General features: G+C 42.2%; 2 protein-coding genes and 1 long non-coding RNA gene across 20 annotated transcripts in view; 1 reads left to right on the top strand and 2 right to left on the bottom strand.

Annotated features, from left to right (window-relative positions):
- Window positions 1–1,467: 1,467 nt before the first annotated feature.
- On the bottom strand, window positions 1,468–4,365 carry LOC135499058 (uncharacterized). The gene is made up of 5 exons (XR_010449214.1): window positions 4,105–4,365; window positions 3,643–3,715; window positions 3,003–3,218; window positions 2,043–2,274; window positions 1,468–1,679 (listed from the first exon to the last, which is right to left on the bottom strand). It is a non-coding gene; the product is annotated as an uncharacterized LOC135499058 (long non-coding RNA).
- Window positions 4,366–9,330: 4,965 nt separating this feature from the next.
- Window positions 9,331–11,255, bottom strand: LOC135499109 (sodium/glucose cotransporter 4-like). Of its 3 annotated transcripts, none has more exons than XM_064789772.1 (3): window positions 11,113–11,255; window positions 9,859–10,025; window positions 9,331–9,700 (listed from the first exon to the last, which is right to left on the bottom strand). In XM_064789772.1, the coding sequence occupies exons 2-3, from the start codon at window positions 10,007–10,009 to the stop codon at window positions 9,486–9,488; spliced, it is 366 nt and encodes a 121-aa protein (XP_064645842.1). In that variant the 5' UTR covers window positions 10,010–10,025; window positions 11,113–11,255; the 3' UTR covers window positions 9,331–9,485. The 3 variants fall into 3 exon arrangements, with proteins under 3 accessions (XP_064645842.1, XP_064645843.1, XP_064645844.1); XM_064789773.1 differs by having other exon boundaries at window positions 11,186–11,253; XM_064789774.1 differs by lacking the exon at window positions 11,113–11,255 and adding an exon at window positions 10,837–10,897.
- Window positions 11,256–12,433: 1,178 nt separating this feature from the next.
- The window catches only part of LOC135498559 (talin-1-like), a 75,948-nt gene continuing 73,374 nt past the window's right edge, over window positions 12,434–15,007 (top strand). For all 16 annotated transcript variants that reach the window (XM_064788859.1, XM_064788858.1, XM_064788846.1 and 13 more), the window contains exon 1: window positions 12,434–12,491. The gene's annotated coding sequence lies outside the window, so the exon portion shown is untranslated. The remainder of the gene's footprint in view (window positions 12,492–15,007) is intronic.

Below are 15,007 nucleotides of genomic sequence, written 5' to 3'. Positions count from 1 at the left end.
AATCCTGGCATGGTAGACTGTGAACCATATAGCTATCAAGGTGGTGATTTCTTACAATGTCATAAATGATTACATAATAAATTAATTTTTTATCAAGTAGGGTACCTGTAGGCTTAGGATTCCCAAAGTTTCATTAGCCTAAACTTTTTCTTTGGCTCGGGGCTTTCCTGGCAGCACTTAATTGGCTCTTTAACAGCGTCTTGGCTCTTGGCTCTCAGATTAGGGCATCCCGCGGATATTCCATTCTACAATCTTTACTACAATAACCAGATTTACAACTTTTTATATCACATACTACAGAGCACAAACTACACAGTTTAGGTTTTAATGGGCCTGCTCATGGTAAAGTAGAATCACAGAAACTATCCTCAAATGAGCCATTGAATGTGACATGTAACAAGCAACACTAATTTACAAAGGATGTGAAAGAGTTCACCGTTTGATGGAATGCCACATAACTATCAGGTAATCGCCCTCTGAACTGGTGACAATCGGACTGGCCTGAAATTCTCATTATCGTCCACTCCTCAGTAAAATCCAACTAAAATGGGGTCATTGTATACAGTGGTACTGTATTACCCCGATGAGAAGCAAGTACGTCCCCCACTCTCAGCTAAGATATTTGTGCGTGCACCGGTTTGACTACGGGCTGAAGTTGACGATGTACTCCTGACGGAGCCATTGGGTTCTTCGCCCGCTCATTGACCAAGGTATGGTGACCTGGAGACAGTGACCGGGTTAGCACTAGCTGGTCGAAGGACATATTCTAAGGCGACCATTCGCAACTTCTCATCTTTCAGGTACAACCTATTCACGTGGACCAAGTCTTACCCAGAACCTCCCCTTACGTAGCGTGGGGTTACCAACCCACCGCAGATTCAAGAGATGTGTGCGTGGTAACCAGATATCCTACACCACCCCCAGATCTCAGAACTGGTTGTGATGCTGCCCATTCGCAATAGGTTTAACCGCCATCATGCCCCTTTGATTTTGCCATTCAACGCCACCATCGGGACACAGGCCTCAAATTGAGGGATGGGCGACAATGATTATTTCAGACCGATCAGAATGTCACAAGCCCGGAGCGAAATCACCAGACAGTTATATGGAGTTACACCAAAAGGCTGACCCCTCACTTCATTTGTAAATAGGTATTGGATATTTTTGTCACATTTAATGGACCCAGTCCAACAATCTCAGGAGGGACCTTCAGTGCGGCAAATCGCATAGGTTTTTAAAAGTGAAAACAAAAAGGTCACTTCAGTAGCTAACCTACAGTAACTAGAATACCAGGTGTTGGATATTTTTGTTACATTTAATGGAGTCACTCCAACAATCTTTTGAGGGATCAATGCAGTTGATCATGATTGCTTTGTAAACTGAAAACAAATGGGTCACTAACACGGCCTTAAGTTACTGTGGCAAACACGGCCTTAAGTTACTGTGGCAAACAGTTACAATCCTGACTCCAATCTTTTCAAATCACATACTACAGAGCACAAACTACAGTTATAGGCCTAAAGCAGGCCCAGGGGCTTTAGTCCTAACTTGAAAAAAGGTCCTTCTCAGCTGAAAAATTGAATGTCCAAATATTGTTTGTGCTGTCTTTCAGAATATTCTTCATGCTCAGGATGTTGTGTCCAAACTTTACCATCCGAGGACCTACTGGTGAACCAAAGCTGAAATAATGATAACAACTGATTAAGAGTGAAAGAAAATGAGGGTTACCCATTCAATTGAAAGGTGTCCGTCAATCATGATGTTTACAAGATGTTGTACCGAAAGATATCAGTCATATCGAATACTCAAATTACTTTTGTGGCATTATCACGGGAGACTGGTTGTGACTTTGTCCTTGAATTTTTCATGGCAGGAAATTAGAATCATGTACCACAGACTATCCTTCCGTGCAACAATGTCATCATTAGGATGATAGTTGCAGTCACAGAAGGGTATCCTGAGCTTGCCTAGGCCTCAGCCAGATCAGCCATATTTACACCTATACCGCAAAACACAAGTTCTGCTATAAACAATCAACAAACCTTGGTAGTCAAAGACACAATCTTGCATCAACATTGTAGATTCCCTCATCTTTGTCTTCAGTAAGATATTGCTGCAGTCCACTGATCCCAGCTGAGAGCATTGGTAGTGGTGTTGGAGGGCCAACCCTCCCCATCTGGATTGGTCTTAGCTTGTTAACCAGGAGGACGATTGTGCGGTATCAGTCTTGATCACCTGTGCTATTTTCCAGTCTAGTTCATGAGGTGTTGGCTGCTGGAAAGACCAATAGTATTCATTTAATTTAGAGTTTTGAATGACCAATCCTCGATTTCCGTTTCTCTGAAATTTTGAAAGGTCATCCTCTCCTCCCTTGGTTTTTTTATTTCTGAAGATAAAATCAAAACTCAGCCACCTTGTAAATTTGGGACAATTCAAATTCCAATTTAATGCTGCAAGGGAGTCTTGGCCATAGCCAAATTCCTTTTAATCTTCTACAAACATTGTGTAACTTGGCACAACCTACATTTTACCACAAGGACTTCTTGACTGCATCCAAAATTATGGTCTTATGGTCTGGTGTCATAACTTTCAACGCCAGTCCTTCCAAAAAAGCAACCTCAGCGTTTCTATTCATAAAGCTGGGTGGAGTTAAACAAGATAGACAGTGACCTGCCACAGGTCTCATGCCAACTTTAAGGTTCAAACGATGGGCCTCTGGAGTTCAAGCAACTAATCCACAGAAGCTCTGGTACATATGTTGATGTGTCGTCTTCCCAACCTGCTGTCACTGTCTCACAAAGTGCAATGATTTGAAGCCCTAACTAGCACACATCACAGGCAAATGGAATAATTTCAAAATGCATGCTTACAGCAGAGGGTACCTGTACTTGTCACTAAACCACATGTCCTTTTACTGTGTGGTGCAGTCTCTCTTGGACAACCTCAGGGACAAAGTTCATATTTATTCAAACTGAAAACTCTTAATACATTTAAAAACTTACAGGAAAAGCCTTTAGTTTCCAATGGATCCATTTTCAGTCCTGCCATTGGTGACGTTGGCAACATGATAGGGATTGTCAATAATCTTAGCTTGGTTCAGCCCAAGCTCTTGTTCACAGCAGGCATTCCAGGGGTGACAAGTGTCTCCGCGCATCCATGCAACGTGATGGTTTCTCCAGGCCCCCGTGACACCCAAGCCCAATGATCTTGAAACCATGCTGAAAAACAACACGAACCATTTAAATAATCATAAAGTTGACAATTTTACATAAAAATTCGGACACTTTGACATCTGGAAGTATCCATCCTATCATCGACTGGCTACTGATATCTCATCCTAGCAATTGCTAGGTAATTGCCTAGCTGTGGTGGTTACCTCGTAGATATGTTCCCAGGCGGCACAACCCTAATTTCTGTCCCTGTTGATAATCTTTCACTATCACAAGTCCAATTATCACTATATGAGCAGTTTTCACTTCACCTAAGATCACAAGCAAGCACTTTTTAAACTGCAGAATTACAGCAGAATGAATGTCACTAAACAAAGAGACAGGTAACTTCACGGCACATAGGCCTCCACCTCCTTTGATGGACAGTTTGCCTGCATACTTGAGCCACGCCAAACCAAAGTGCTCCATCTACCTGATCAAGTAGGTTGCTGAATCTCCCTTGGACAGCCTTCGTGGGAACCATGCCCTCTGATCTTGCTATTAGGCTGAAAAGAAACATCAAGATTTATCATAATTAATGCAGGCTATTACCGCATGCAAGAGTCTTTGATATCTCGCTAAGCATACATCCTTTGATTGACTGCTTTCCAATCTCCTCTGTTTGAACATCATCCTCATTGTCTTGCCATGGGAGAGGGTTTGAGCCCTGTTGGTATCCTTTTCTGATACGGCCAGTGGTTAGCCACTAGCTTGATAAATAAAGTGGGTACAGATTGCCTCCTCGCCACGCACTTGGCATGTAAGAAAGGAATATAGCAAGTAAGGAGCATCTCATATAGCAAGTCTGGCTGGCCCATTCTTTATGGGTAACACAATTAACTTTTTCTAAAGTTGTTTATTACATCATCAAATATCATGCAGATTCCACACCAACCTTGTATCCCAAGACGGATTCTTCTCGCAACAACATTTCCAGTTCAAATGGTATTGTGGTCAGCAAAACCCAGCCAATGTCGCAGCAAAGAACAGTGGTCCTTGGTAAATTTTGTTAACGGGCCATGGCTTGTCAGTAGAATGACGATGCCATGCCAAATCTGAATGCCTTCATCTCCTTCCCTGTTAATGTGAGTCATCAGGTGGAGGGGCTGAAAAAGATAATGGTTCTCACTTAACTTTTGATTCTGAATGGTAAATTCTCCACGGCACTCGTGGCAAATGGTAACCCAAAAGTTATGGGCCTGGCTGCCTTATTCTAATTATACAGCCCCAGTTCTTAGGCTCCGGATCCGGGTGTGCATTGCCAGGAGCTCCGCAATCACTCTGGCAGGGTTGCTATGCCTAAAATAAGCTGAGGCAAATTTGTCTTGGGCAAGGGACAAATTGTTGTTGAGAGGCCTCTACCTCCACAGCACTTTTTTCAAGAAATGCTTTGGAGGCAAAATCCTGAATTTTGAGGCCCGAAAACTAACAGTGAGTAGAAACATTGGCTTTCCACATCAAGTTCTTCTGCCAAAGATTAAGCTTTATAAAATCAGAAGAGTCATTTAACACCAACAGCTTTGAAGTAAAGAATTTCAAGATTGAGGTCCAAGGCCAAGTTTTATGTTTCAAAGGACACATATCGAACTCTGTGAATTAAGACAAAATTAAGAAGCAGTCATCCCTCCAGTCCACATACCAGAGTTTCTGGTTGTTTATGATCACAATGACAAGGATATTGTGGGTTCAACTCCCACATAATCTGCGCCACCTCATCTCGTTGTCCTTGAGCAAGGCACCTAATACTTCATTGTGTCGCCCAAAGATTGAGGACACTCAAAAATCTCTGTCAATGTAAACCTATGTCAACTCATCCTGATATTTTGATGAGGAGACCCTAGGCTTCCACTGATCAGCACATCTGGGAAATTTTTAACTATGGAAGCACAAAAAGGGCCTTGTCCAATCCCAGTTTGATTATGAATCACTGTATGAAATATCAGGTGGGCCAAATTTGGTATTTATTGCAAATTGTCAGTCAGGTACTCATCTGGAAATACTGTTTTTTTCAGTTGAGTGATCCCTTCTTGGCTTTGTTGCTCTCCAGGCTGGGAACCACCTTCCTCTAAGCAAAGCTTCCTCCGCAACTGTGCTTTCAGGCAACAATGGGCATCACCAATAAACTTGATCGTTTAATTGCTATAATCAAGAAGATGGAAGAATATTTACAATGGGTAGTCTTGTTTAATACATCCAAGACCTTTTCAACTTTTCCTTCGACCAAGCTCATTGCTGAAGACTAGAGTGTCAGACATTTTTAAGAATAGCACAATACTCAACATCTTCATCTTGATCTTGGGTAGGTGGACATTGGGGACTTAGCCCTAAATCTTGTGAAAGTAAAAATCTGACAAGGGGGGTCTGAGCATGGGGTCCCCCAGAAACATATGGGCCACATATTTTTTCCTGACATCTGGATTCCAATAAATACACTAGGCTGTAAAACCTTTGCCTATGCTGCTGCTGGAATATAGATGGTTCGCGAAAATATTAAATATCAGCCATTTTTTTCACAGGAACTTGAGGAAGCATAGTTTTACAACGACAATTGACATCACCCTTGTCGAAAGAGTAATTCTTCTAAATAGCTTTTAAAAGTCGACCTCGAAAGAATTGTCTTCCTCTAAATAATAAGAAATATAGGCTTCCAAGTCTATTTCCACATGGATGGGCAGTATTTTAATGTGGATGGAGGGATAAGCTACAGAGCATCACAATGCACTGAACTGAATAGTGAATGCACTGAATGATGCACACATGATGCACATATGATGCACAGACATTCAAGTTTTTTAAGAGTTTTCAGCTGCGAATTTCAAATGCCACACCTACATTCTCTCCTCAAAATCGACGAAAAACAGAATAGAAATACGAATGTTAACTGCTTACCAATGGTTATTCTGTGTGTTAATTCCTGAACAGTTTACTTATCCAATTCGATCTGCGATTTCCAGGAGGCGAGATGCCATTTCAGCCACAAGACGGCCACGAGAAAAACGAAACGTGTCACGGGATAAGCTCGCGAAAAACCGTTGTAAACGGCAGATTTCAACCTGAAAATCAAAAGGAACGACTTACAATTACGAACAACAAGTTATATTTACTAGTTATCAAGTTTGGAGCTGTCAAACCAGGCTGATTTATGATCGAAAACGACCATGAAATCATCATCACTGTTGCGCGAAACAATGTATTCATCTATATCAAGAACTTGCCGTCGTTCGAAGTTACCGTTTTCAAAAAACCCTTGTATATGATATCGTACGAATACTTTTTCACAGTATTTGTTCCTATAGATGTAGAAATTCACAAAGAACCTCAAAATAAGTATTATTGGTGCTAATTCACAAGGATGATGAAGGATTTGATCGGTGTTTCGCGGCCGATTTTTGCTCTGAGCATGTGACGCGAACTGGCGAATTGAGCATTTCGAGAAAAAAACATCACGCTAACTTCTCCGACGGAAAAAATAGGGAACAAGTTGACTAAAATGAAAATGATTGGGCCTGTTATGGACACGAGATCATAAACAAGAATTCGGACATAAAACTTCTGTTATTTACCCAACAAGAACTGTCTTTGAGGACCAAAAATAACCACGAAATGTCAAAAGCTTCCGAAATGTATATCGTCTGCGTCCACGGCGTGCAGGAGTGCGGGCGTCACGTGATAGCAATGACGCGATGTCGTTGGTTGGAAACAACCAAATATGGTCCTCAAATTTGGCGGGGTATTGGGTCCACAAACCAACCCTCAAAATGGCGTTTTTTGGCTTTACAAACCACGTATAGGTCCTGAAACTGACTATGAATTTAAGATGATGATATCTCTGGCAAAGAACGCTGCAATGACCCTGTTTTGTTTTGTTTTGTGAGAGTTCATTCACCCCTACCCCCCTCCCCCAAACCTCATTGGACGGGTCCATTTTCCCTTTCCGTTGCAGATGCGAAAGCTATAAAATGGGATAGGAGCCGTATCGGCTTTCCTTCGGCAGCAGATGGAAAAGCCATAAAATGGGATAGGAGCCGTCACGGCGCCATTGTTTATAGCACATCCAGAAAGAACATCTGCATATAGGGGTTGTCAAGCGGGTTGGGGTAGTGCGGTGCATAGGCCTACTCATGGATTGTTTCATGATATCTTTTAAAGTCATTACATCAAAACCAGGCGAAAAGATATATAAATATATAAATACGCAACCCTATTGAACGAAGGACAAGAGAGGAAGACATTGTAACAATCTTACTCGGCCACAATTGTTCGGTACTGTCGCAACCTTAGTGTCTCAGAAAAGAAGGAGTATTGCCTCAAATGACTGACATGGAGACATTTTCACAACCTACCTCTTTCAGAATTATAAGACATGCGATTGAAATCTGCGCCTTCGCCTTGCAATAACAGAATAAGGTTTGTATAGACTACAAAGGATCATGGCCAGAAACAAAAATACATCGTCACAACCGAGCTTTTCAGTGTATACTGTTGCCTTCCTATACAGAATGTCTCTGAAAAGGATCTGCTGGTTGGCATACCGTTGCAATCGTTTGATGTTTCTCTCTACTTATTCTTGCAGTCTTAGACTGTCTCGTCCCAAATAAGCCCCATCTCGTCAGGCTCATGAGCTGCCATCATCTTTTGCCGTATGGTCCAGAAAATATATCCATAGTGCCTTGTTCAACAAGGGCTCAACATGTGGACATCCTCACAATCGATGCCTCTCGCATCATTGAGACATGCTGTCCGCTTTGCTATGTACAGGACATCTCAGAAAGGATCGACAAGGCTTTCAAAACCAAGGACTTGACATGGAGAAATCATCACAACCTAGCTCTCTCGCACCAGTTGTAGACGTTTTAATATTCCTTGCTACATACAGTCCTGGTCCATCTTTTTCTGTCCCCATATTCATCGCCTGCTTGTACACATTACCAATCTCTAAGAAGCCAGCCAGTGTGTCGGGAAGCTAAGATCCCAGCTATTTCTTGATCTTGCGGTGGTATGTTGGGACTTGTCTCCTCGAGGTCCATCTATGTCTGTCCCCGTAATTGTCGCCTGCTTGTTATCCCCGTGACCAATCTCTCAATGAGCCAGCCAGTGTGCCAGGGAACTAAGAACCGATTTGCTCCGTGATCTCGTGGCGGTATCTTGGGACTTGTCTCCTCGAGTCTGTCCACAGTTTCGTCGCCTGCTTGTCCACATGACCAATCTCTGAAGGAGCCAGCCAGTGTGGCAGGGAACTTTGGAACGAGATGCTCCTTGCTGTGGTATGTTTTGACTCGTCTCCTCGATGTCTTTCTATGTCTGTCCTCATATTCGTTGCCTGCTTCTAGTCACAACTGTGTTTTTGGGACGTCTCTTGAGCAGGAATGGGGCTACTAACACATTGTGCTCTTAAAGACAGCCACAACCCTGACGGTGAAGTCCCTGGATGTGACCCAAGATATAGTGCCACAATCAAGTCAGATCCACATAGCATCTTGTCCCAGATGTGCCATAAGCTATGGAGACAGAATCAAGTCAAGTCAGATCTACACACACAAGGGAGAATGATTTTTGATGAATTATCACCAATGTAATGAGGGGACATATAAAAGTTACACTTTTTGTAGAATCGCTTGCCAATCTAATGCTGCCAGCTGGTTAGTGCCCTAGGATCAACTGGGGATGATGTTTCACTGTAATATATTCATACTGGAGAAAAAACATTCTCATGTGCTAGATTGTCCTCTCTTCTCAACTGTTGATGCTGATTTACTGTTATGTATTCATATTGAAGAAATACCATTCTAATGCCACAGGCAGTCTCTGTCCAGTCAAAAGTCATATATGTGGTGTTGCTGTGCGACTGACATGTTCATACGGAAGAACTGCAGGGCAATTACTATTCAAAACATGTATTTGTATGATTTATTACTTGCAAAATTTACACTTCATGCAATATCATTGAACCGACTAGAATGCATATGCGAACGAGAGAGATCAAAATACATTTCATTGATAATCAAAAAAAGTCCTGCATGGTGTGGAACTGATTTTGCCCCCTGGACAATTATTCCTACCACAAAATAAGGTTCGTTGAGGAGTGTAGCATCAAACATGATGATCCCCACCCGCCCTGACCCACACCGACTGACCCCACCTGGAGCATACGATATCAGGTATTGACTGGATATCAATTTATCTGTGATACAGCACCCTCTGAGTACAAAGCAATGTTTTATCACTGTATGCGCAAAGCCCCTAAATCTTGGCTCTGGTCAGACTTTCATGTTCAGCCTAGGAGAAGGAACCCCAGAGAAATACGCCAAAGACCAAAGCCATCACTGCACTGACGTCGACGAACGTCTTCCATTTTGGATTCTCCATCACGGCTAAATTCCGTAACTTCTCCTCCATTTTGGATTTGTCTTCCTCTGAAATGTCATCCTCTTCTTCCTGTAAACCGCACACCAAGTTCCAGGCTTTTCTCAGTTTAGATGTTGGACGAGCCTCTGCAAAAAAGAAATCGAAAACAGGAGAGTTACTCAAGTTCGCAATATCATAAAGCAATAATGCTGTAAAGAAGCTACTGTACAGTGCTGAGAACGATAGGGTACTTGATGGAAAGTTCCCTTGCCTGCCACCAGGAGAGAATGCGAAACATACTAACCAACAGTGAGACATTCTTCTGAGGATGTCCCCGCCGCAGTTTCTTCTACGAACTCGTGCACTGCCGCGTGCATTTTCTGGGGCGGTCCATCTTCGGTTTCAGGGTCAACATTCTGTATAATGTTGCCTCGCCTTCTCGTGAACAACGTCATACCCTCAAGCTGAAATCTAAAGTTAACTTTTGAGATGCCATAAATCCAAAAGTTGTGTTCCTATTTGGCTCAAACTTACAGGATACATTTGTCTTGACGTCAGATACTTGCATAGCGAATTTGGTAATGATCCGATCATTTTGACTTTTAGGTGATACTAATATTTTTTGCACTTTTTCGCCGACTTTCTTGGCCTCAAATTTGGTTTGTGAATGCATATAAGTGTACCGTATGAGGATCTGGAAAAAAATTTGAATTCGATGATCAAAACAAAATCTATAGACATTTTTCTCTGAAGTGAGCGTCGCCCGAAATCACCTTAAAGTCAAAATGATCGGATCACTACCAAATTGGCTATGCGAGTATCTGATGTCAATACAAATGTATCCTGTAAGTTTCAGTCAAATAGGAACACAACTTTTGGATTTATGGCATCTCAAACGTTTACTTGTAATTTTCCCTCTGCCAGCTGGAATATCCACAGTGGCTTCAGTGTCTTTCAGGGTCTTGTTTTGGAAATCAGTCAAAATATCATGAACGACTTGAAATTCTCAGCTGAAATTTGCAGCATATATTCGTGTTACTGTCAGAAAGTTGTAAACAATATTTTGTCCAGATCAGATAATTTTGAAATTTAGGTGATTTATGGCAATTTTAAAGTAACAAAAAAGGGGCGTCGCCAAAATACTAGTATCACATAAAAGTCAAAATGATCGGATCACTACCAAATTTGCTATGCAAGTATCTTATGTCAAGACAAATGTTTCCTGTAAGTTTTAGCCAAATAGGAATACAACTTTTGGATTAATGGCATCTCAAAAGTTAACTTGTAATTTTCCCTCTGCCAGCTGGAATATCCATAGTGGCTTCAGGGTCTTTTTTTCCAATACTTCAAAATATTATGAACAACTCAAAATTCTGAGCTGAAATTTGCAGGATATGTTTGTGTTACTATCAGGAAGTTGTAAACAAAATTTCGTTGAGATTCAATCAATTTGAAAATACTTGTAATTTTCCCTCTGCCAGCTGGAATATCCATAGTGGCTTCAGGGTCTTTTTTTCCAATACTTCAAAATATTGACTTTCAACACGTGTTAAATTACTTGATTCCCGTATTCGAGGAATTTCTTTGGGCTCCATTAAATGATAGGTGTTAAAGCTTGGAAATGGTAAAACCTTGGAACCAGTGATAAGCGCGCAGATGCTTAAAATGGATATAATCCCGAATTAATGAAGCCTGAGACGGGGGCAGGAGTTTCGAGAAAAAAAAAATTATTTTGAGATTTCAATAAAACTTTTGAACGAATTCCACATGGGCCCTGGTGGGATCCGAAGACACCTTGAGGAGGAATGTATGTTTTTATGGGGTACCATTGGTTTTGCAGATCTTCCGTTTTTTTCTAACGAATAATCAATATTCGCTAGCAGGCTTTTTATGCTCCCAGGTATGTAGAGGGTTCTATGTTCCTCAGGTTATTTGTTCATCAGTCTGGTGTTCCTCAAGAGTCAAGTGTCTTCCAGTCTCTTGGCCTGCAAAAACCCTTTCCAACCAATTTTTTATGCATTAACCATTCGGCAACATGCTGGTAGGGGAAAAACCTGATCCCTGACTCCTTGAATTGATTGCCCAGGTACGACCACAAGCAGTTGTCTCAAGGAAGCCACCAGTACGACCTCTTGGCAGTCTTGCCAATATCATGCAGTGAAAAGGAAGGGTAATGACGGTTGAGGGTTGGAGTTAGGGTACCATCAAAGGAGTACCTCTTCCTCGCTCTGGGTTAAACGTGTCAAAAGACTGCACCATCATGAAGGTTTGGGGGTTCCACTCGAGCACCCCGGGGTAAGCAGCTCGGAAGGACTTATTGAGAGGCCAATAGGGGGTTTGAAGGGCCTTCCCCCGAATGCACTGGCTAAAACATGTCAGAAGGACGGGGGGGGGGGCTCTCCATGTCGACATTTGCGCGAGTTCAATAGAGCTTGCACTTTACATTCGAATCTGCCAGAGTGCCAGACTACGATAGTCCGGACACCTTTCGGGGGGGGGACATTTTCCATTTCTTAGCCGGCTATCATGATGATGGAGTTGAGTTACTGCTTAAGAGATACACGGAGAAAACTGTCTATCAAAACAAAAAATTGGCGGAAGGAACTATAGCAGGTTCCCAACCAGGGGGTTTAGGTCCCCCCCCCCCCCCCCCCCCCAACCTAAAGGCGCTGTGCGCTTACGAGGGCACTGCACTGATAATATTAAACCTTGGAATAGTCACTGGTCACTCACTGATCAATAGATGTTACGTCATGTTAATGGTGCACGTCATCATCGCGTACATTTGGGAAAAACTCCCTAACGAGACCACAGTCACAACAAAAGCACATGGCTTTGTTTACATTTTCGTAACGTGGTGGCGCCACTGTAGGGTTGAACTCGCAGCCATATTGGTCAATTTTCGGGGTGTGCCGACAAATTTGGAATAAGTTTTTGGTAGGTTTGACAGAAACTAGGCTGTTGAATTATCAAGTTTTATACATGGATCGATAGGTTATTTCATACAAATTCGTACTGTGTTGATTAAATAATGTGTTTGTGCTTGAAAGAAGTTTTATGCAGTTGCAAAGTTGGCCGTCCCATCTAGAGATATGGGCCAATGCTTTTGTGTACATAATGTACAGTGTACATTTGCATGTGTATTTTGTATGCTTGGAGCTGTCAATGAAGGAAGTAAGCTTTTCTCGGTCCTGTTGTCCTAAGGATACATTTGCATGCTTTTATTCAAACTTTTGCTTAGAAATCATGTCTTGGCAGATAATGATAAGTATATTTGTGGTGATTTGTGTCAAATTCAGTAACTTGGCTTTTTAATCTTTGATTGCCGAAAGACATCGTCACTGCGCACAAAGTTACACAAAGCCGCCAATAGGGGTCTCTCACTTCTCACAGTAGGTCGAAATTATTCACGCTTGTACGAGGGATATATCTAGTGCTAAGTCTGACATAACCAAGGCCCTTACTGTGTATACTAGTCACTTGAAGATGGTCGAATTAGCCCCTCTCCTCCTGCCTATAGTCCCCCTTTAACGTCATGACCTTACTTCTATTTCTAATTTAATTTCACTGATAAAATGTGTGCCGTATTGACGACATAGCCATAAAGGGTGCGAAATGTTACTTTGCTGGGTGGATGGTGTAGCGAGCGAATGCAGAGAGTGCTTGAGTTGCCAGAGAGGTGTTGACAGATAGATGACTTGCGGGCGTGAAGCCTGTAGGAATGTGGTGGCAGAGTTGATAAATGTCGAGTTGCAGGCGAGAGAGAGTGACCACCCGAGAGTGACCATAGGTGCAAAGTCCTGTGTTTAGGGCCTGACAGAGATGCGTCATGATGTTTCAGTTTTACTGGAATCAGGTGGGGAGAAACCTCGCGATAATTCTATACCTGTGGCTGGGCAACCAAGTCGAAATTACCTCAAACGACAGCAAAGACACTCCTCTATTTGAAGAGAGAGACTGTGTAAACGAATCACAAGGACCGTTTTTCTGTTTTCTAAGATTCCCAGCATTTCATCAACTGGGACAGTGTCAGTTCCACAGAAACCACTCGGAAGACAGAAGTGCAATAAGTCTGGTAAATCTCCAGTGGCTTGGCAACCCACTTGTTTGCAACGCACTCCATCAACTGACTCTGCCACATCCCAGATGCCTCGTTTAGAGTTCATTATTCAACTCGGTTTACTGACCTCGATTTTTGCCGCTACTGAATACATGAATACTTGGGTCACATTAAACTGTGATGGCTTCTGTAGCCAATATGAAAAACCTCTCTAAAAGGACTGTGAAGACATGAGACGCTGCCCCTATAATGAGGCCCAACAAGTGGTTCAGTTGGTTGTTAACCTCACTTTACTTACCTCTCACTCACTAATAGCTTTATCCTTAAAATAGCAAGAACTGGATCATATAAGTTCGATAGGCGCTATCGATTTTTAAAGTGCATCTTATGTCTAAGGTTTCAAATTTTAAATGCCTTAGTCGATGTTATTGATTTGGAAAGTACAGAGATCGATTGTGTGTGGCAATTCATAAGTCCGACTTTCTTGTTAAAAAAGTACTTGAACACTATCTTAATCTATCCTGTGTGTCATGCACTTTATTAAAGCGTTCCAACTAGAATGGCGTATCTCCATTCTCTTGCAAACAGGGCCTACAACACAACTTCTCCCTACGCATGTTTCGGAGGAAAAAGTATGTATCGAGTGAAATGGCCTGATACTATCTCCTACTGGCGGCGTGATATAAGATCAATCGCTGATGCATGGAATAGGAAAAGACAGAAACAACTGACCGAAAATGCATTTAACCCCTTGGTGCAGAAGACCAGTGCATTGTGCGGCATAATGACATTTGATGTGTGATTGCAGTACTCCCATCGCCGAGATTGAGATTTTTGGGCCTACAATTTTTAAACCGTAGTCGATAAAGGGGCGTGTAGACCATGTAGTTAGGCCTTTCATTTTCAAGGTGGGTCACAGTGTCATGTAAGATCAACAGATTATGATATTTCGTTTTGGTTTGTAAACAAATCCTTTCTGGCTGACAAATGTGGGACGTGATTCTTGTTATTGCCAACTGAGCCAGCAACATAGAGGAAAATATTAATTCTACTAGGACCCAGTTGCTTGATAAGTGCTAGAGATAAATGCCAGCGTTATTTCTACTACCACTATCCCACCCAAGAACTAACAATTTTGCCTGTGGCAGTAGTAGCATCCCTTACATTATGCTGTACACGATTACTTTAGCTCCTTGTTACATCCGTTCTGCGTCCTGTTGCCGCATCCCGTATTCTCCAGGAATCAATATCGATGAATGCAACGCTGTACGCGGTTATGTTTACACTGTTCTTCAGCTCTTCTGCACAACTGTGATTTAATGGTGGGCCAATAGTCATATTACTATACGAGAGGCAAGATTTTCCTGTCGGTGATCGTGGAACACTACCGCCA

This window comes from Lineus longissimus, chromosome 14 (assembly GCF_910592395.1).
Source record: "Lineus longissimus chromosome 14, tnLinLong1.2, whole genome shotgun sequence".
In the NCBI taxonomy this organism is placed as follows: domain Eukaryota; kingdom Metazoa; phylum Nemertea; class Pilidiophora; order Heteronemertea; family Lineidae; genus Lineus; species Lineus longissimus.
Note: the sequence above shows the minus strand (reverse complement) of the source record. Positions and strands in the feature narration are given on the sequence as shown.

What these genes read in the sequence shown, in the direction of transcription:
- LOC135499109 (XM_064789772.1), bottom strand. Translation starts at nt 10,009, where the DNA reads ATGACGTTGTTCACGAGAAGGCGAGGCAACATTATACAGAATGTTGAC. An exon ending in AGAAGAATGTCTCACTGTTG is followed by an intron (nt 9,701 to 9,858) that starts GTTAGTATGTTT and finishes TCTTTTTTGCAG; the next exon opens with AGGCTCGTCCAACATCTAAA.